We start from the raw sequence: 19,452 nt of genomic DNA, 5'->3' as shown, positions 1-19,452 counted from the left end.
CTCCAAACAGACAGTCTGTGTGCCAGATCCTGCTGGGATTGTCCCCAATGCAGGCTAACTCCGAAACTGTGAGCAAAAATTGTCTGGATTCTTGCAAGCTGGCCCAAGAAAAAATCAYACAAGGAGAGTGCTAAAAATTCCCGTAGGGACAATCCCTCTGCTGTTCCTGGCAATGCCCTGGGACTGTTTGTTTTACCAGTGCAGACATAACCAGGGAGTCCTGCTCCTTTCCTCTGGAGGCTTTGAATTAAGTGGCCTGTTTACAGAGAGACAGCGAGGGAATAGAAGGTATGTGGAGGGGTGGAGTAACTCCTCCTCGACATATCTGGCGGCTAAATATACCCTAGACCCACCAGAGACCCTGCMGGCATCAAAGCATGTGATTGTAGCTCCTCAGACAAGCAGAGGTGCGGCAGAGAGAGGCTGAATTTGACCCTTTTGACACACTCCTGCCTTCTTAACATCATGCAGGGGGTCGTGCCTGGCCAGACCCCACTGGTTTGTTGTAACCAACTGTATGAGTTGGGCATGAAGGCAGGGAAGAAGTGCCCCACAACTCTGGGGTAGGGCAGAGGGGAGCATGGGTGCTGTAGGCAGCTCCATCACCACTCACTGGGTGGCTTGGGCAGCTATGCCACTATCCCACAGTACCAGCTTCTGCCAGCAGCTCCTTGGTGCCTCCCAGCTCCTGGTTATTAATTCAGACGGATCTGCTTGGCTGCAGCTGGGGTAGTAAAAACTAGATGGATAGCTGCAAATAATAGGAAAAGGGTAGGGAGAGACCAAGCTCCATGAGAAACCAGGAAAGCTGTGGGAAGGAAGGCTGGGAGTGGCATGGAGACAGGAGCTCAGAGCCTGGTCTGAGGCTGGGGCCCGAGAACAACACCCGGTAAGAGATGAGAGATCACATTAACCCTGCAGTGCGGGGTAGAAAGAGCAAAATCAGCCCCTGACGAAGCTGCAGGTGCCCGTGGCCGGTGCCTGTCCGGTCCTAGCAGCCCCGCACCGCTCAGCCCCACTGAGCTGCCCGCACTCCTCAGCAGAGGGCAGTGGATGCACACGCACCTGCTGCTCACCTGTGCTGCGCACCGTGGGCACCCACCCACCCCCTYCCTGTGCCGGGACACGGAAGGGCACAGCAGCGGGGACCGGTTCTCGGGGCTCCCGATGCTGCCGGCGGGCTGAAGAACGGCCTGGCACCCCCTGGGGGACAAACGGGACTGTAGGGGCTGGCAGGTGAGGCAGGGGCTGTTTGCCCTGCAGCACATCCCTGGGGCAGCCAGCGAGGGTCTCTGCTTGCATGGCCCCCGCTCATGCCATTTTCACCGGCATTTATCACGGCAGCAAATTAGAGTCCTGGGCAGCAAGGATGTGGCCATAAAGGCTTTTCCRAGGCTGGGAGGGGCAGGGGAAGTGTCCACATGAAAGTGGGCAGCCTCCTAGGTCAGTGATCCCTGTCAGAGTATAAAGGGGTCCCTCTATAGCTGAATAAAAGGGGTCCTTGTAGTTATGYCAGGGGGAGCACTATAAACATACAAGCAAGAACCACTGTAGTGATTAAAGCACATTACAGACAGGCACAGGTTCCTTCTCCACCTGTAGGAGAGTCCCCTGTGCCAGCCCATCCTTGTGGGAGACAGCACCATCGCCTCCCAGTGCATCCCAGCCTCTCCCAGTATTTCTGCCCTCATTGTCTTGGTGATGCCTAGCCCAGATGGGCTGGCAACAGAGAGGAGGCAGGCCCAGCAGCTGTGGAACATTCAGGCCAGATGTGGAAGGTACACTTTACAGCAGCAAGCCATGAGGAGGCTGCTGAGCTGGAGGCCTGTACTTAGCTGGCCGCGACATGGCAAGGGAAGAAAGGACATTCCTCCCTTAGGAACAGCTTGGGCACATGGCGTCATCCCCTCGTTATTAGGAGGGAAGCCACAGAGAGGGTGTTCCCAGACCCCAACCCCACCACACTCTTGAGGCCAGGCTGGCCTCACAAAGGGTGGTGGGAGCTGGGCAGGCAGCAGGGGTCTTGTGGGATGCTGCCTTTGCCATCTGATCCCCAAGTGTGTGTCGCTCTCAGCTCTTGGCTTGCTGCAAGGGCAGGAGCCATCCTGGCCTGGATTCAGCCAAATCAGCACTTTGGGTTGAGCCCAGCTGTCACTGAGCCCGGGCCATGGCTGAGCATAGCAGAGCCTCACCAGATGCTGGGGTATGAATGCCTTTGCTGGCCATCCACTCGTGGCTTCCCTGGGTGATGGGGAAGCCTGCAGCAGCGCTGGCTGGAAGACACTCCCAGCCCATCCTGACAGAGGCTGTTGCCTGCCTTGCCAGAAATGGCACGGTTTGAGGAGCTTGGCTCAGTGTCCCTTCCTTGGAAAACCCTCCCAGGAGAGGTACCTGCTCTGGCCCAAGGTCTTGAGACCGTACCTGGATGGAGGAGCCCTCAGCTGGGGCAAGACACTGAGCTGCTCCATGCTGGGATGGGACATGCCCTCTGCTCCTGCTCACAGCCCAGCAGAGCTTCTGCTAAGACAGTGGGAGCTGGGCATGTCCCAGTCCCCAAGGCCTGCCCCACGACCCCAGCTTCACAATGGACACAGTCAACACTGAGATTCCAAGAATGATTTACCTGCTAAGGAAGGACCAAGCTGCCACAGCAGCCCTGTTTGAAATCCTTCTCCCTGACATGTGCTCTAAGCTTACAGAGCCCTGCCATGAGATGGGGCTTGGGATGGCATAGATGGACAGAATAGTGTGGCTTCACAGACAGGAATTATAAACTCAGGAATTTTCAGAGACCAGGTAATCCTGGGAAGTAGACCAGAGGGCTTGTTCCTGGCTCTGCCAAGGAAGGTCATCAGTTATCAGAGCAGCTGCAGGAGGCAGACCTRGTGATTCAGAACAACAGCTCAGGTATAGGATCTTACTTGCCTAAAGCCAAAGGATGCTCCAGAGTGATGGGACAGAAGAAAGTGCAGAGCAATACTGTTGCCTTTGGAGCTTGTTTTGTCCTGTTGGGAGTAAAGCTACCTTGGTAATCTTTCCAAAAACCCTGCATGTTTGGTGTCTCATGACCTGTGTCCTGGGAAGGGCAAACCCTGATCTGATACCCATCCATTGAATCTGAGGTCTAGGAAAATAAACAGACTCAGCCCCTCTGCCAGTGTTTCCAGCCACCACAAGCCAGCAGCCATGCCCAGGTGTCGGGAAACATCAGAGCACGTGTCTCCTGTCCGCACGGGTGAGAGCAGCGTGTGGGCGTTGGGACACACCTGTCCAGAAGAATCCCAGCAAATTACTGCTCCTTGATGTCTGCCGGTTCGTCATGGCAGAAACACGGCGTGCAAAGGGCTTGGTTTAGAAGGAGCGCCAAGGGGTGCCGGAGCTGAGTTGCTGCCAACTCACCTGTCACTCCTTGCACGCTGCCCCGGRGCTTGCAGGCTGGGGGGAGGCAGGTGCTGGGAGCCAGCTTGGCCGGCGAGCCGTGGCCGAGGCTGTGAGCAGGTAGGGAGCTGCCTCTCCCAGGATCCTTGCTCCAGCTCTGCCAGGTGGTATTTGGCTGTAGAAGTCTGAGACAGACTCAGATGTATTTTCTGCCCCCTCTCCATGACTTTTGCAGGAGGCCTTTGCAGCGGTGTTGATGGGGRAGTTGTCCTGAACTGGGAGAGCTCAGTATGGGGGAACACAACTGTGGGTCTGGGGGAGACCTGCTCACCCCTGTAGCCAGCCAGAGAGCCAGACACTRGGTGTGTTGGGAAGGACCAGGAGGCCAGAGACCTGCAGAATGAACCTTCCTGCTCTGGGGACCAGGCAGAAATGAGTAGCAGGCAGTGAAGGGGTAAAGAGGCCATGACTGCAGAACTGGGGATGGTCAGGGTCCACAACAGCTGCATGGGAGGTGTCTGGATGCCATGAGATGCTGTGCAGACTGCATATCACCCATGAGTTGCACAGTGTAAGCCAGACACTTACCTCCACTCCTCAGGGATGGCTCGGACATGCATTTGGATTCTCAAAGGGTAAAGGAGCTTGTCCCAGTAGCCAGAGCCTCTCTCCTGCCAGACCAGGGGCAGCTCTCACCTGCCCACACAAATGGGCCCTGCAGTGGTTCATGAAGACCAGCCCAGCAGATACTCTTAGCTTTTGAAAACCCTGGGGGTTGGATCTTTGGCCAATGTGGACCAAAACATTTGTTCCAGGTGATGCTTTTTCTGGTAGTCAGGACCATGATCAAGATGGGAGAGGTTACAGATGCTTCTGCCCTCAACCTGGATTGCAGATAAAGGCTGCCCAGGACAGGGGTGATCACCCTCTCATGGTTCACATAAGGAGGCTTCAGCACCTGCACCCCATGCTGCCCTCCCAAGGGTTTTTGAGGCAATTGTTCCACGAGTGTTTGGCACCAGCATTTGGGAAAGACCCCAGGCAGCCCTGCCATGGCCCACTCCCTTCAGTGCTTCATCCTRCTGAGGAATGGCTGATGGGGAAGGTTTCACAGGGCTCCACCTGGCTCCCTGTCATCTGAGCAGCACGAGATGGTACCTCCCAGCCACAAAACCCCAGGGAGATACTGAACAAAACTCAACTTGTGTAAACCAAGCCAGCCCTAGTGAGGTGTCTGCCACCACCCTGGCCTCCTGCCCTCCCTGCTCAGCCTATCTCAGCCCACATTTAATAATTATCTCCTCTCCACACAGCTCCCCAAGTGCTCTAAGAAATGCAGGCCAATTCCCCACTGGCAACTCCTGTCTGCCTCCCAGGAKTTACGTCAATGGGGAGTTGGGCCACGCACATCCTCTGTGCAGCACCTGGTGATGTGGCAGCCAGCACCAACCCTGAGCCTGGCAGGGGTGATCCTGGGCATCAGCTGAGCATTCCCGAGAGGCAACAGCGTCCCTTCCATGCCCCAGCAAGGGAAAAATAGTGTCCTGCCATCGAATTGCAGGGAAGGGGGTCCTGGCAGGTGCATTTACCTGAGCTGGAAGTGGTTCAGGGGGGTGGATTTAACAGCTGGCTCTGGATGTAGGAGAGTATCAAGCCAGCAGGGCATAAGGCGGCATGCTGTGGCTGATACTTCCAGTATCAATCCCAACACAACTCAGCACTCTTGCAGAGYGTGCTGGGATAGTCTGACCCATCCACAGTGTGCCTGCTCTGGTTAACAGTGCAGACACTGCACACAGTCAGCCTGAGATGCCTGGAAGCCACCACCCACATGTCCAGCTCTGTCCTCTTGCTGCCAGCATGCACTGCTCAGCACATGGTACCTGGGTGTTATGGCCAGCAGGAATCACTCCTGTGAAACCAAGTGTCTCTTGAAGCATTGTCACTGCGTGTCCTGGGAAAGCCATACCCAGCTGGCATGCCATGGTACTGGACTCACCAGTGCTCAGCCYGGCATTGCCATGGGGTGTGGCAGTGAGGGTTGTCCCATCCCTCCTTTTCCCTGTGTGGACACTGTACTGGCACCATGGGACAGAGTGGCACTCTTCCCCACGCTGGCAGGACCCACACCCCMTTCCCCAGAGGGACCCAGCTGTGCCTGGCTTCTGGTGACACCAGGCTGGGCAAGCAGAGAACAGCACAGTGGTGGTGAGCCAGCACCTGGGCAGAGGGGCCCGAAGCTCAGGAGCACCCCATGCTCAGGGCTGAGAATTGGGGTACACAGGAGGTGAGGCAGGGAGTGAGGGTCTTCTGCACSCACCTCTCCCAGCTGAGGCAATCCTCCTTCACTCCATCTTTTCTCCCAACCCTCTTCCACCCATGCAGCCTCCTCAGCCCCTGCCCTCTGCTTCCCACACACCTCATCTTCTCTTCAGTGGAAACCAAGGGACCTCTGAGTCAAGGGCTGAGCAGGGGACAGGACTTGGGGACACCGCAATGGTGTAGCATCCTTGTCCACAGAATGGGACATCCCTCGTGTGATAGTCTAGGCTCAGTCTGCAAGAGATGACATCACCAGAGATCTTCTGGTCATCTCTTCTTGTGGGCAGCCTCATCTCTCTGCTCTTGAAGGGTGTCCATCACTACAGTATCCAAGTGCACACGCTTGGCCCATTGGCTCTGGAGCAGACACAACCCTGGATGCRGTGGAGCGAGAGGGTGAGGCTGGTGATGTGGCCCCGGGTGATCATGTGGCCCCAGGTGGTGATGTTGCCCTGGGTAGTGATGCGGCCCAGGGTGGTGACGTGGCCCAGGGTGGAGATGTGGCCCAGCCATCCCTTCATGCCTCTCTCTGTGAGCCCCTCTGGGCATGAGATGGCTCTTTTATCTCCTAGATGACTGGTGCCAACTCTGGGCTGGCTTTTTGAGATTCCCTGTGCCCTTACCCATCCTGGCAAGGGAGGGGGAGCCAGCAGCTGGCCCAGGGGCTGGGAAAGGCAAGGAGACTCAGATACCCACCGAGAGGTGGAAAATGGCCCAGAGCAGGAAGCACAGAAAGGTGGGGTGTTGACGTCTGCCATCTATTATTCCTGCTCTGCATCAAAAGACAGAGATGAAAGTCTCTGACCACAGCACTCACCACAAAAACGTGGACCCCTCTCCTGAAATTACTGCTCCCCTTGAAGGAGGTTGCTTTTGCCTGAGCGGTGAAGGAGAAAGCCATGTTTACATGCCAGGTTTCAAGTGCCGCTCACCAGCTGCTTCACTTAATTACGTCGTTAGGAGGGGATGAGTTGCTGGGGCTTGGTGCTGGGGTGTTTGTTTGTTTATTTGCAGCCCCAGAGTGGGGCAGCTGGTGAAGGAGAGTCACTCTGCTGGCAGCTGCAGTGCCAGGCTCCCACTGAGCCCAGCTGCCTGGCTGAGGGATGCTGAGGTCCCCGGTGAGCATGGGGCCAAGCCAGCCCAAAGCTTTGCAGGGGCATAGGGGAGAAAGGTGCCTGGTGGAAAAAGATATCTCCTCAGAATAGCAGGGATGSAGTCACAGCCCCAAATCCTGAAGTGCTGGGGCTGTGGCAACAGGAAGCCTGTGACAGGAATAGGGAATCCAGGAACCATATGGAGCAATTGCGTCTGCAGYTCTGCTCACAGCCCAAGCACCTCCTGAATTGTGCATGGGCTGGTCCCCAAGTAAAGCAACAAGAGTGCCTCATACCCCCGCCCAATTCAGCCTTGATTTAGATTTATGCTTCACTGCAGGGCTCACCTGCCATGGGGGATTAACATCCCAAAATGCATCTGGGGGTGTTTCTTCAAGGCATCTCCCACAGCAGCAGCACCAGGCTACAGAGGCTACACAAGTATCAGGCTCCCTCTTAGTCTGGCATGAAATTGGCACCAGGAACAGGATTTCTGGGTGCTATTCCCAGCCTGGCTGCTTCCTGCTGCGTTATCCATAGGAGCTCTTGTGTGCTGGAACTGTAGCTGACAGCAGGCATCTTGCAGGCAGGTTGCAGGGCTAACCTGCTGTCTGCCGTTTCCAGGGAAAGACAGTTTATCATCCAGCACATCCCAGGTTTCCCATTGCTGTCAGGCTCCTCTTTCAGCCCAGCCAACACCACCTGAAGGGGAGACCCTTCAGGTCTGGAGAATCTACCTTTCAGCCAGGGCTGCTGCCCAGAGACCTCGCAGGAGTGGTTTCACTGGGCAGCCACATCAAAGACAATCCAGGACACTCCATCCCATGACAGGCTTCAGCATYCATGAACAGTGAGCATGACACATCACGACAGCACAGATTGCTTCTTCTTGTAAGGCTGGGCAGGCACTGTGTGCAGGGAGAGGGATGTGGCAGGCAACAGCAGCCACTTCAGGCTTGCTCTGGGTTCTACATATGGAGGAAGGTGGCAGAAGTCTTCTCCTGATTTTGCAYCTCTCCTGTCGCAGCCCTCACCTTCTGAGGACAAGCATCCTCAAAGGTTATCAGCTTGCCTGGCTCAAACGCCTTCAGCACTGTGTACTCTTCAGTCCTGGCTAAAAGTGTTTCAGCATTYTGGTGCCTTCTTGCTAGCCCAAATAAACAGAAAGTGAACTCCCAGCCTTTGGCTCCCAGGAGGTTTGGAGTGCACCTTTAGCCATCACAGGGCTACCAATACCAGCCCAGYTTTGTTCCGAGATATTGTTCAGCAAAAGCCCCTTCCTCCAGCAGGTATTTACCCTAGCTGATCATGGCAAAGGATTTGCACTGGTCGTGTCGTGGTGTGGTGCATCATTATTTTTAGGCAGCTGTTGCAAACAGCTGGAGATTTTGACTTTTTGGCTTTTTCCTCATTCTTTACTTGGAGCCAGACCTTTAGGATGCCACTAGGGACATGTGCATCAATACCTGAGCTGAGAGCAAAATCAAGCACAGAATCTGGAGGCCTCTTGGGACAACACATGCTCCTGGTCTGGTGCAGGGAGTGTCATCAGCAGTGTGGCAGAGGGGTGCAGGCTCTTCCAAGCAATAGGATTCTGCAGCAGCAGAGGTGCAACTGAGTGTGAGCAGGACAGGTGAGGCTCACATGGATGTTTCTCTGTGCATGTGACAGGCGTGCAATCCATGTCCATGCAAGCAGCAAATGAGAGCAAGTCACCAGGCACCACTACTTGTGCTTCTCTTTATTCTTTCACCCTATTGCACATCTCATTTCTGATCCTCGCTCAGCAGCTCCCTTGGCAATTCATTCAAACAGCGACGCTAAGGCTGCAGGGACTCAGTAAGACGACCCAGCCCATTACACCCCCTATGCCAGGGAGAAAAGGGCATCCTTCCTCCCTCCTTCCCCCCACAAGACCCGTGCGCTACGTGCAGAGTGTGATGGGGAAGCGGGCTGCTGCCGAGAGTGAGCTTGCCGTTCACCAGCGAGAGTGAGAGGGCAAGCTGGAGAGAGCCTCCTCTGCCGGTGGAGCACCACCGCCCCGGCTTGACGAGGTGTGAGCTCCTGCGCCACCCGTACACGCCTTGGGTGCCTCTAAGTGYCTGGGACAGGTATTCATGGTCCGGCGGAGCGTGCCCTATCATGCTTTCATGCCACGGCGCCTGGCAAGCGCCTCCCCTCCCTGCAGCTGCGGCTGTGCTGGAGCATTCCTCTGCGGAGGGCTGGCTCGTACCTGCAGGGATGGGGGCCTGTGGACAGCCACCTCCTGCTCCTCGAATGTGCTGAGCTCTTCCTCACCACAGCACCTTCATCACCTCTTCAGCTTGGTCCCTGAAGAGAGAGCCCGCTGCAGCCACGAAGGCAGCACTCACAGCCAGCATGGAGACATGATCCCAGGAGCAATTTCAGGACTGCTGTTTAGTGGTGGGAAGCACCCTGGGATAGCTGTGCCCCTTCTTTCCTGTGCGTGTGGCTGGGGTGGTGTCACCCTCCCCAACCGGTGCAGAGCAGGAGACAGATGTGACATGGGCAGGGACAGCGTATCAGGGCTGAGACCTCCTTGTCCCATGAGGGTGCCCTTCCAGCTCTTTGCTAAGGGTGGATGGGGTAGTCCAGAGGAAGGCAGGATGCTTCCAGATGTAGCCAAAAATATGGAGTTAGATGGGATCTTCCTGGAGGCCAATACCTGTGAAGCTGACACAGCCCTGCTCCATGAGCGCCTTTGGAAGGGAAAGGTCCTACASAGTGACATTCACTGGGGGCTCAGAGAAACTCAYTTGCCATGTTGCCTCTTTAATCTTKAAACTGGAGATGGGGAGAGGAAAATCTTTGAGACAAGAAGGCAAAGGCAGCTTCCAGWGCTGCCCAAGCTCAGTCAGAGTGATTTCTAGCTGAGCTCACCAGGTTCACACAGGCACAAAATAGAATGCTGGCAAGGGRAAAACTGAGACAAGGAGGAAAGGAGACATGGGGCACCCTCCATGGGTGCCAACTCTGCTGCCCCACCTGGCCCAAAGATGAGAAGACAGCCTGCATCCCTACTGAGCCCGGCATTTGTGCAGAGCCCAGCATCCCTGCGCTCAGCCACGGTGAACAGGAGACTGCCCAGCAGCAAAGTCATCTATTATGGGACAAARCACCCCTGTAGTGGCCTGAGCTGGCCATGGAGACAGAAATATCCTAGGTCATAAGYGCCCTGAAAGCGCTGCTTCATTATCTGCAGTGGCCTGTGTTTTCAATTTGCTTTGGAGCAGTGAAATGAATGACCCAGTGACCCACCAGGATGAGTTCCAGCTCCATATGCCAAGTCCTGCTGCATCCCTGGTACCCAGAGCCAAGCCCAGCAGGCAGTATGGCACTTGAGAAGAGAGAAGGACCAAGCCCATATGGCTCCTGCACCCCCACCTTTGTGACCTCAGAGAGGTGTCCCTAAGAGGCCACCCCATACTGCCACAGGTTCTGTTTGAGGCGTGTTCTCCCTGGCTCAACCCAGCTCTTGCCTGCACCTTATAGTTCTGCCCTGTGACTGGCCAGGTTCATTCTGCTTTCACCTTGCCCTGGGCCACCTTTCCCCAGAGCAGAGGGGACCGTGGCTGCCCTCTGGCCCTGTCCCCAGCAGCTGGTGGCATCCCGGGGTGTGCCGGGCACCGGGGTGCCCCGGACCCCGYGCTCAGCACAGGGGCCTGGCAGGCACTGGTTAAGTCATGTGTTTTGTGTTGAGTTTCTCCCCCTCCTGGAAAGTCCCAGTGCGGAGCGGTGGGGCTGAGCCGACCGCACACAGCTGCGGGCCACCACATGAGAGGAGCCAGCTCCTCGGGGATTACAGAGCCCCGRGAGCCTGGGGAGGAGGCAGGAGCACCCGTGCCGTGGCCCTTTCATCTCTCCCCTGCCTCACTCCCCCTTTCATCTCTGTCTCTCTGGCCACGCTCTCTTTTCCTCTGCTGCCTTTGCTCTCTTTGCACTTGGCCTCTTTTCCCTGCCTTCCCCCCAGCCCTTCCCACTGCACCTGGCTGTGCTGGCTGCCTCTGTACTGCTCCTGTCATTCCCCTCCTCCTGGACCCTGTGCTTTCATCCCCCAAGCCCCAGCTGCCTGTTCCCACCCTTGTACACCAGTGTGCTGCCCCCATGCCAAGTGTGCCCCTCCATCATCTCACTCCCCAGCACAAAACCCCCCTTTGCCATGGGGGAAGGAGAGGAGTAGCACAAAGTCTGCCCCAAGTGTTCTCAATCTGTGTCAAAAAGCTTTTCCCCCTTTCCCCACCTGCCCTGGTGACCCCAACAGGCTGTTTCCAGGTTCACATCCTTCCCTGGTGTGTCCTGGGCWGTCACAGCCAGGCATCCTCTTGCCTCCTCCATCAGCCTCATGGAAGCAACGAGCTGGRGATGCTGGTGGACCCTATTCACACAGTGGCCAGGGATGGGCAGTTCCTGTGACAGGAATCAAGAAAAGTGCTGGGTACCCTATTCTTGTGTGTCACAGACTGGTGTCAGGGACCGGTSTTCCTCACACACTCTCCAAGAGGCTCACACACTCTCCTGGGCTGTCCCTGGTGTTTTCTGGGCCAGAGRGCCATATTCAGGGCTGAAAGAGTGAAGAACATTTGGGTCCAACCCTGACTGCAGCCATTACAGGGCATTACATCACAACACAAGCAAGGTAGTCTAATGGTTAGAGAACTCCCTCTAGGCCAGAAGCTCTCTAGGTAGACTTGGTGCCCATCTGCTTGGGGACAATCTCAGTCATTGGGATCTGGGGTCTGGAGGACCTCCACATCACCCCCTTCCCAAACATACCATCAGCCTCCTTTGTCATGCTTCTGGCCACTGCTCTCACTCCAGTGCACCCACTGCCTCTTCTCAGATCTTGTGTCTAAGGGGCCCAGCGCTCTCCAAACTCTGCTCGGCCCCARTCTTTCCCATCCCTTGTCCAGCCTCCTCCTAGTGATTGTCCTACCCCAGCCCTTGGAGCTGCCCTGGCTCCATCAARCCTTCATCCCAAGCCCTCCCTCTGCTCTCCATCTCCATATCCCACCCATGTCCAAGCTCTGCTGGCCCTTCTGCAGGTGCATGGGAGCCCCATGGCTGGGGACTCCCTTGGAGGACCAAGGGCTGGTGTTGCTCTGGCTGAGCAGGGAGGCTGCAGTCTGCCCAGGCAYTGGTGACACTCCCAGATCCTGGCTGCTGCCAGCACGTCCAGTAATTCAGTGAGCTCAGGCAGCTGCAGCCTTCTCACTGGATAGACCACCCCTCACCAGGGAGGGCAATGCCACCAGAATGCTGTGCCTGCCAGGGAAGGTGGTGGGCAGGAGCTGGGCCTGGTGGGGGAGCACAGGACTCCTGGGCTCCAGTCCCAAGCCAGGTGCTGCCTCGCTGTAGGTACTTCTCCTTGCCAAGCAGGTCAGTCAGGGCCAAACATTTTTTTCTTTTTCGGGGGCTTGCACTGGTGCTGATGCCAAGCAYGACATGTTGGGGCTGAACGTCAGGAAAGCCTCGGAGCACCTTTCCCCATCTCAGCTCACAGCACGGAGCCAGCTGGGCTCTCAGGATGGTCTCAAGCCATGGCTATTTGCTTCTCAAGCAGAGGAAGAATGGAAGCCAGTTGCCCGGACCAAAGCAGGAGAGGGCCTGCCCTCTGCTCCCCTTGGATAAGCAGTGAGGCTTTGCTCTYTCATGACTTCCAGTGGCCCAGGTGTACCTGGCTGCTTTTGTGGGTCAGGCTCTGCCAGCCAGCTCTGCCAGCTCTGCCCATGGCCATGCTCATGCCAAGCCATGGGTGGCATGAGACAGGGGTTACCATTGAGAGAGAACTGTCCACTTGTGGCTCTGCTTCCTATTTCGAGCTCTGATGGGAGCAGGAATGGAATTTGGATGGGGCTGGGCGTTCCCGTGTAGCGATTCCCCCAGGCAGGATCTGGCTCTGATGACTGTTCTGTGAGGGGAAGAAATACCAGAGGAGTTACTCACGGCTCATTGGGGCATGATGTAGCAACTCCTCATCGGTTCCCCCCGCCCTCCAGCCAAAGTTCCTCCTGTGATCTCCTGGGGAAAGTCCCAGCCCCCCCCCACTCCTCCCCTGCCACCCCCAGAGACCTTCCCCACCCTTGCTGGAGCTTTCCAGAAGCAAGAGATGAGCTGGGGCTTTGGGTGAGAGGAGAAAGCACCCAGAAACCTGCTGTGCTGGAAGGAATCCACTGCCCCTTTGGCTSTTCCACACTGCGTCTGGTGACGGGCACAAGGCCAAGGTCTGAGAGAGCACCAGCCTGGGGTATCCACATCTGGACAGCCACAGATCTGGCTGCAGATCTGGTAGACGCAAAAGCCAATCAGGCCAGCTCAGGTCTCTCTACTGCCTTTTCAGCAGTCACACTCAGGTCARGCTTTCCCATTGCTCTCCACAACCATAGGGGCAAGTAGTGAAATTTACTTTCGGTTTGCTAGAAGGAGCTGAGAAGCTTCCCTGCCCCYGGGACCAGGAAGTTCAATGTCTGAGAAAACCACTGGACCTCACAGAGCTCTAACAGAGCCACTGGGCGGGTGGTCCCATCTGCAGCAGGAACCTCAAGGATGGAAGAATTTCTAGACCTTGGGCCAAAATACCTAATGAAACTGAAGTTTTACCTGTTTTTGTCAGCATGGACTTGCTGCCTTCTTTAGAGCCTTTAGTGCCCCTTTATAACATATAAGTGAAAGGAATGCCATTTCTTTTCTCAGTTTTGAAACTCCCTTAGCAACTTACCTCTGTAGGAAGATGATGAGAACCCATCGGAAAAATCTGGTCCCCTCTACTGGAAACCACCTTCATCGTCTGCCTGCCCTGTTCCATGCTGATGGTCAYTCTTCTCTCTTGGTGAAGCACCTTGAACCTTCCCACTTCAGCCCAGAACTGTGTGTGGTGCTCTGGAGGGTGGAGATGTCCCTCACGGGGCAGTAGGGGGTCATGCACCAGGATGTGCAAGGCTGGAGGAGCTCAGCAGGCTCAAATAGTCCCTCCATGTGAGGAGACTTGACTCTTTGGTGGCACTGGGACACATCAGATCAGTGGATCAGGGAGCACGATTCATCAGGGAGGAAGAGAAGTTTGGAATGCCCAGACCTGGCAGCTGGCTCTGGAGGCTCAGCAGTGGCTGTGGGGAAAGGAGATGTCCTGCATGTGCTCTGCCCAGCAATGCAGTTGTTAGGGTGGCTGGTTTCCAGTTAGGGAAGCATGGGGACACTGTTTTTCATGACCACAGGCACATTGGCATCTTGCCTGTGGCTCCCAGACACTCAGCCAGAGAAGCCACAGAGCTGATCTTGAAGACTGGTATTGGGAGCCAGCTGGCCCCCGGAGGAAATGAGATTCTGCAAGCAGGAAGCCTATGCCCTGGAGCTGCCTGCACCCAGAGCGTGCTGCCTGCAGCCCAAAGCACCCCAAAGCACCCCAAAGCACCCCAAAGCACCCCAAAGCACCCCAAAGCACCCCAAAGCACCCCAAAGCACAGCACTTTCACCCCAGCTGTGCCGCCTGCAGACTGACCACGATCAAGGGATCTTCTCATGTTTTCCTCTGGGTCACCGGCTCACACAGAAACAAAGAGCACTGAGCACTGTGCTGGGAGACTCARCCAAGGTATGCTGGTGTTACTGGTGTGCTCTTTCACAATGCTGTGTTTCCAAAATTGGGTGGCAAGAGGAGAGGAAACTGCAGCCGTGGCAGATCCAGGATGTGATATGTGCTTKGGGGGAATGGCCCTGCCCTGCATCACCTCTCTGCATCATCAAATGCACCTTGTTCCCCACTCTGGTCTCCTGTGGGGGAATCATACCCTAGGATGCCACCGTTGCAGAGCAGGTGGCCTGGGATTACCAAGCAGAGGGCAAAGGGGTCGGTGCAGTGTGCGGAGAGCTTCCATGGTGAGTCAGTCACCACCCCAGGCAGCCCTAAGATCACAGGCACCTGCAAAACAGCCCCTGGGAGATGGGAMGCCGACATCACCTACAAAGTGCTGGAGCACAATGGATGTGCAGAGTTCCAGTGCCGTGAGTAGCACAGCCCTAGGGACACAGGGTTTTGGCYAGCCTGGAAGGGAGGGGGACCTCATGGGGTCACACTAGTGCTTTGGCCAAAAGGCAAAGGTCTGGGGGATTTGGAAAAAGGACCCTGATGTTGGAGATGGATATTAGAGATGGAATAGTAGCACCTCAGGAGGGAAAATGAACTGCTGGAGCATGTCCTGTCAGAGTAAACTTGCCCCATGGGAACAACATTGCTTTCACACCTCAGAGGGCAAGCCCAGGTGCTCCAAACCCCAAGCTCAGATCCTGTTCCCTGCAGGGACACCAGCCCACRGTCTCTGCTGCTGAGAGTCACTGTGTGTGTCCTGCTGTCCCTTCTGCGCTGGCAGACAGAGCCATCCAGGGGCTGCAAGGTCTCTGAAGTTCCTGTGCTTCCCTCCAGCACCTCCAGCATCCTCCTCTTCTCCTCAGCTGGTTCCAGAAGCAACAACTCCATCCACACGGTCCCTCCTACAGGGGAAAAGCCAGCCCTCCCATCGAGGGGTGGTGAAGGGCAGAGCATCCATCCCAGCTGATCCAGCTGCAGCTGCGTGCACGAGCGTTATGAAATGAGGACACAAGCCACTCCCTGCTGGACCTGGGGCGCTTGCTTCCTTCCAGCCTGGTATTTTCCTCCTTGAGTTAGGTTTTTTTTTTTTAATTCACTTCTATTTTTTTTTGTGTAGCCCCAAGGAGCGCACAGTCATGGGAGGAGCAGGGAAGTTATCAGCCAAGAGATAGCAGCAGCATGATTCATTGCCTGGCCCCTGCAGGCTGCTGCAGCCGGATGGGTGCYCTCCCTGCCACCACAGAGAGCTGCCATTTGTGGACCCCCATGGCCTGGCCCACCCGTGCTGCCTTCCCCTCTCCCTGCTCTCCAGCAGCACTGTCCCTCCCTGCGAGTGTGGGAGACAGCATGGCAGCTCCCAACCCTGGCATGGTCACGGGCGTGGGGCAACAGCCAGGATTCCCATGGGATGGATGGGGTCTAGCACGCATCCAACTGGGCAGGAGCTTCCCAGCAGCCACCTTGCAAGTGTCTGGGGTGCCTCCAAGGGGTGCCACCTCCAGCTAGTCTGTAAACGGCTCACAGGACAGTTATTACGGAATGGCAGCAGAGCATCAGGTAAAAAGTCTTGTACAAACAGGTTAGCAGCAGCAAGGGCCCCCCTCCATCCTTCTGTCACCCTACAGGAATGGAGAGCCCTCGGCAGCAGAAAGAGCAGAGTGCTGCATCCCAAAATACCCTGTGCTGTCTCCAATCCACTTTTATTCACAATCAAAAAATAACTTACCATATAATAACACAGAYACACACAGCACGGCCCAGGCACCCGCCCCTCTGGCCGCGATGCTATGGCTCTAGCCAGCCCAGAGGTGAGAGGTGAGCCCCAGACCGGGGAGCTGTGCCCCTTCAGCATCCCACGGGATGCTCCAACCCCGTCCTGTTCCAAGCACAACCTCGAATGTGGCTGGAGGAGCTTGTGYACAGTGCTAGTGTGTGTCCCCCCCACTTCCCTCCCACCCTGGGCTCCCCACACCCTGCTGTCCCCTACCCCACCCTGCTCCACGCCTCTGGGTGCCAGCGAGCACTCCCCCACCCCACGCCCACCCTCCACCCCCCGAGTGGTGCTGGTGTCGGCGGTCTGTACAGCATGGCCGTGCGCTCCCCGGGGCCGGGAGCCTTGGTGCTCTCATGTGGGGTTGGGGGGCAGCGGGCAGCCCTGCCCTTCCCGGGTGACGACAAAGTGCTGATTTTGGAGGGTGCTGAGCGTCTCCTCTCCTGCTCCCTCGGAGCGGAGGGAAGCGGGTATCGCGGCTCCACCTCCCCCCCAGCGCCAATCCCCGTCTCCCTCCCCTGCCGCAGGCAGGCGTGTTTGTCCCTGGCACCCTGGGGCGGGCACCGGTCCCTGCCTGGCTACTTGCAGACGCTGACCCACTCAGTGATGCGACACTCCTCGCAGGCCACGAAGCAGCACCAGTGGAACTTGCAGTTGCAGCGCTCGCTGCGCGTCTGCCGCAGGATGTTGTGCCCGCGGCCGCAGCACAGGCTCTCACAGTTGTCCATGCCCGGGCTGGTCTTGTTGCACAGGCGCCCTTGAGTGCCCAACGAGTCCAGGGCCGGCTCTCGCTCGCAGAAGTCGGGTGACTTTTCAAAGTAAACCAGCTCGCTTATGCCAGCCCGTCGGCGATGCCGAGCGTGGCCCGGCTCCAGCTGCCCGGCGTTCCGGTTGTGGGGCCGGATGAGGGTGGCCCCGTAGAAGCGGTCCTTGAGCAGGGACCCCACCAGGCGAAACTCAGGTGTCACCTGCCAGCATGTCTTCAGCTGGCAGCTCCCTGAGGTACCGTGGCATTTGCACTTTCTCCTCATGTTGTCCATCACCACCTGGGCGGGGAAGGAAGGACAGAGCAGTTAGCATGGAGATASATTTTGGGGACTGGAGGAGCCACARTGGAGTTCTGTGTGGCTGGCACTACGTGAACATCAAGGGCTGGCATGAGTAGCCATCAAAGCTCTRGAACTGCAAAGCCAGCAAGCCTGCACCCTGTTGCTGTGCCCAGTGCAACTCATGTTCCACACCCTGTCCCTTCCCATCCTGGCAATACGAACCGGCTTTTATGTTTCAGCAAGGGATTGGCCCCTAAAGGAGACGGTGAGCTATTGGAGCACAGGGAGGAGAAGGAGCCTGGATCTCACCTCCCATGGCTGCTTGGCTCCAGATACACCTGATCCTGCACCCCAGTTAAAAGCCAGCATGGCTGCATCTCTGCAGCCCTGCTGGGACCCCACCAGTGCAGTCTCCCACGTACTTCACCTGTCAGTAGYGCTGCAAGCAGGGCAGATGGCCCCACCCCAGAGCCTTCATCTTATAAAGCCCCAGTTCTGGAAGTCCTGGAAGCAGCTCTGCCTTTAGTTCTTGCCTGCTCTCCTGCAGCCAAAGTGCCGGGGGATTGAGGTGCTGCCTCCCACCATCACCCGAATTCCAAGCAGGGATCACATCCCTGAATTGTGGTCTGTAGAGGCTGCAGTGTGGCCAATCCTATATATCCACCCTCTACAAGGGCCAGGGTGTGTGGGCTGGGCTCTGCCTGTGGTTTGGGCTGGCCAGAAAGCACAACTCGAGCAGGGGCCAGAGGTCAATGTGGAGTTCCTTGGGCTCCCTGGGCAAGTCTGCTGAGCCCTCAGGCTGCATGCTGCAGTCCCCTAAATCCCCCATCTCTGTAAGGGATGTTGCTGTGGCCAAGCCAAGGGAAACATCTCATGCCCATCAATCTTCAGGGGCACACAGTGGCTGCATATCCTCAGCCTGGAAAGAGGCAATTTATAATGTTCTCTGCTCTGTCCCAACAGGGATTYCCTGCTGGATTGTGTGCCCCCATATCCACTATGCTCACACAGCAAGTCCCCTTCCCATGCCAACACCCAAACCCCACCAGGAGCTCAGCTGGGCTTTGCAGACTATGGCAGGCTGATCCCCACCCCGGTGGCCATGCTCCAGGTGCATGCTCCTGCTCCTCTGCAGGGCTTGCAGGGGATTCCAGAGAACACACGGCCCTGCAGAAGGTGCTGTCCCACAATGCCAGTCCTGCCCAGCCACCTGGCTTCATGCCTGCCACATCCTGCCTATCCCTGCCCACTTCCTAGGAGGGACACATGTGACAGGAGTGCCTTGTTTAGGTAGGGGTGGGTAGTTTTTATTCCTTGTTTTCTTGCTTTTGAGTAAATCTCCCCGTTGCTAAGCAGTTATGGTAATGAAGGCAGGTCAGGGAAACACGCCTGGAGCTTGGGGCACATGGCAGAGAGGTCTGGGCTGGGCTGGAGTTTGGCTTTCATCCTGCTGGGAGTCCTGCTCCTGCTGGGAAGAGCCTCCACCTCACAGGTAATGAGCTACCTGGCCTCTCCACCATGTCCAGGGTGTGCCTGCTGGGAACACCAGCTGCTTGTCACCKTTCTTGTCACCATCCTTGGAAACACACTGACATGGGACCCCATCTTTTCCCACATTCCCTCCCTGCTGGTTTGGCTGGACCAAGAAAAATCTGCATACATAGCTGTGGCTGGCAGGGTCACCACTGGGATGGAGGGRACAGTGGTGTGACAGCTGGACAGGGGCTCATTTGAGGCTACAGCTGGTCACAGCAGGGACTGAAGAAGGTGCCAAGTGTGGCCATTTCCATCACCCAAGCCATCACTGCTGAGCATCCCAAGCCCCAGCACCACAACACCCATCCATCCCTGACCGGTGACAGTTTGTTCTGTCCCTCCTGCACAGGCAGCACTGAGGGGACAGGACCCTGACAGGGTTGGGAGATACAAGAAGGGCTCATCTGAGCCTTGGCCCTGTGTTTTTGCCATTGGATTTTCTCCATGCACCCTTACCCAGCCACGTCCTATCCCTGTCTCACAGACACCCAAGTTCGACACATGCCYGGACTCGCTGGTGCTTTCTTCCGCACATTCCCAGCTCCTCCCAGGCACGCTCATAAGAGCTTTATCGTAGGTCTTTGTTGTGAGGGTAATGGGTAGTTCCTGGCTTCCTTTCATCCTCTCTTACTCTCTGATCTGGTGAGTTAGGAGGATCTGCAAAGTCTCTTTCACACTCCTGATGCTCCTTGCTGAGGA

At 56.7% G+C, this 19,452-nt stretch overlaps 1 protein-coding gene across 1 annotated transcript in view; it reads right to left on the bottom strand.

The window, feature by feature from the left end:
* Window positions 1–16,078: 16,078 nt before the first annotated feature.
* Window positions 16,079–19,452, bottom strand: part of WNT10A (Wnt family member 10A) — a 17,764-nt gene continuing 14,390 nt past the window's right edge. Inside the window, exon 4 of the mRNA XM_057367575.1 lies at window positions 16,079–17,214. Within this exon, the coding sequence (XP_057223558.1) occupies window positions 16,747–17,214 (468 nt within the window). The 3' untranslated portion in view covers window positions 16,079–16,746. The remainder of the gene's footprint in view (window positions 17,215–19,452) is intronic.

Source organism: Malurus melanocephalus, unplaced genomic scaffold (assembly GCF_030028575.1).
Source record: "Malurus melanocephalus ecotype Western Australia unplaced genomic scaffold, MMel_1.1 scaffold_81, whole genome shotgun sequence".
Classification (NCBI taxonomy): Eukaryota; Metazoa; Chordata; class Aves; order Passeriformes; family Maluridae; genus Malurus; species Malurus melanocephalus.
The sequence above is the reverse complement of the archived record's forward strand: the minus strand, read 5'-3'. Positions and strand labels throughout refer to the sequence as shown.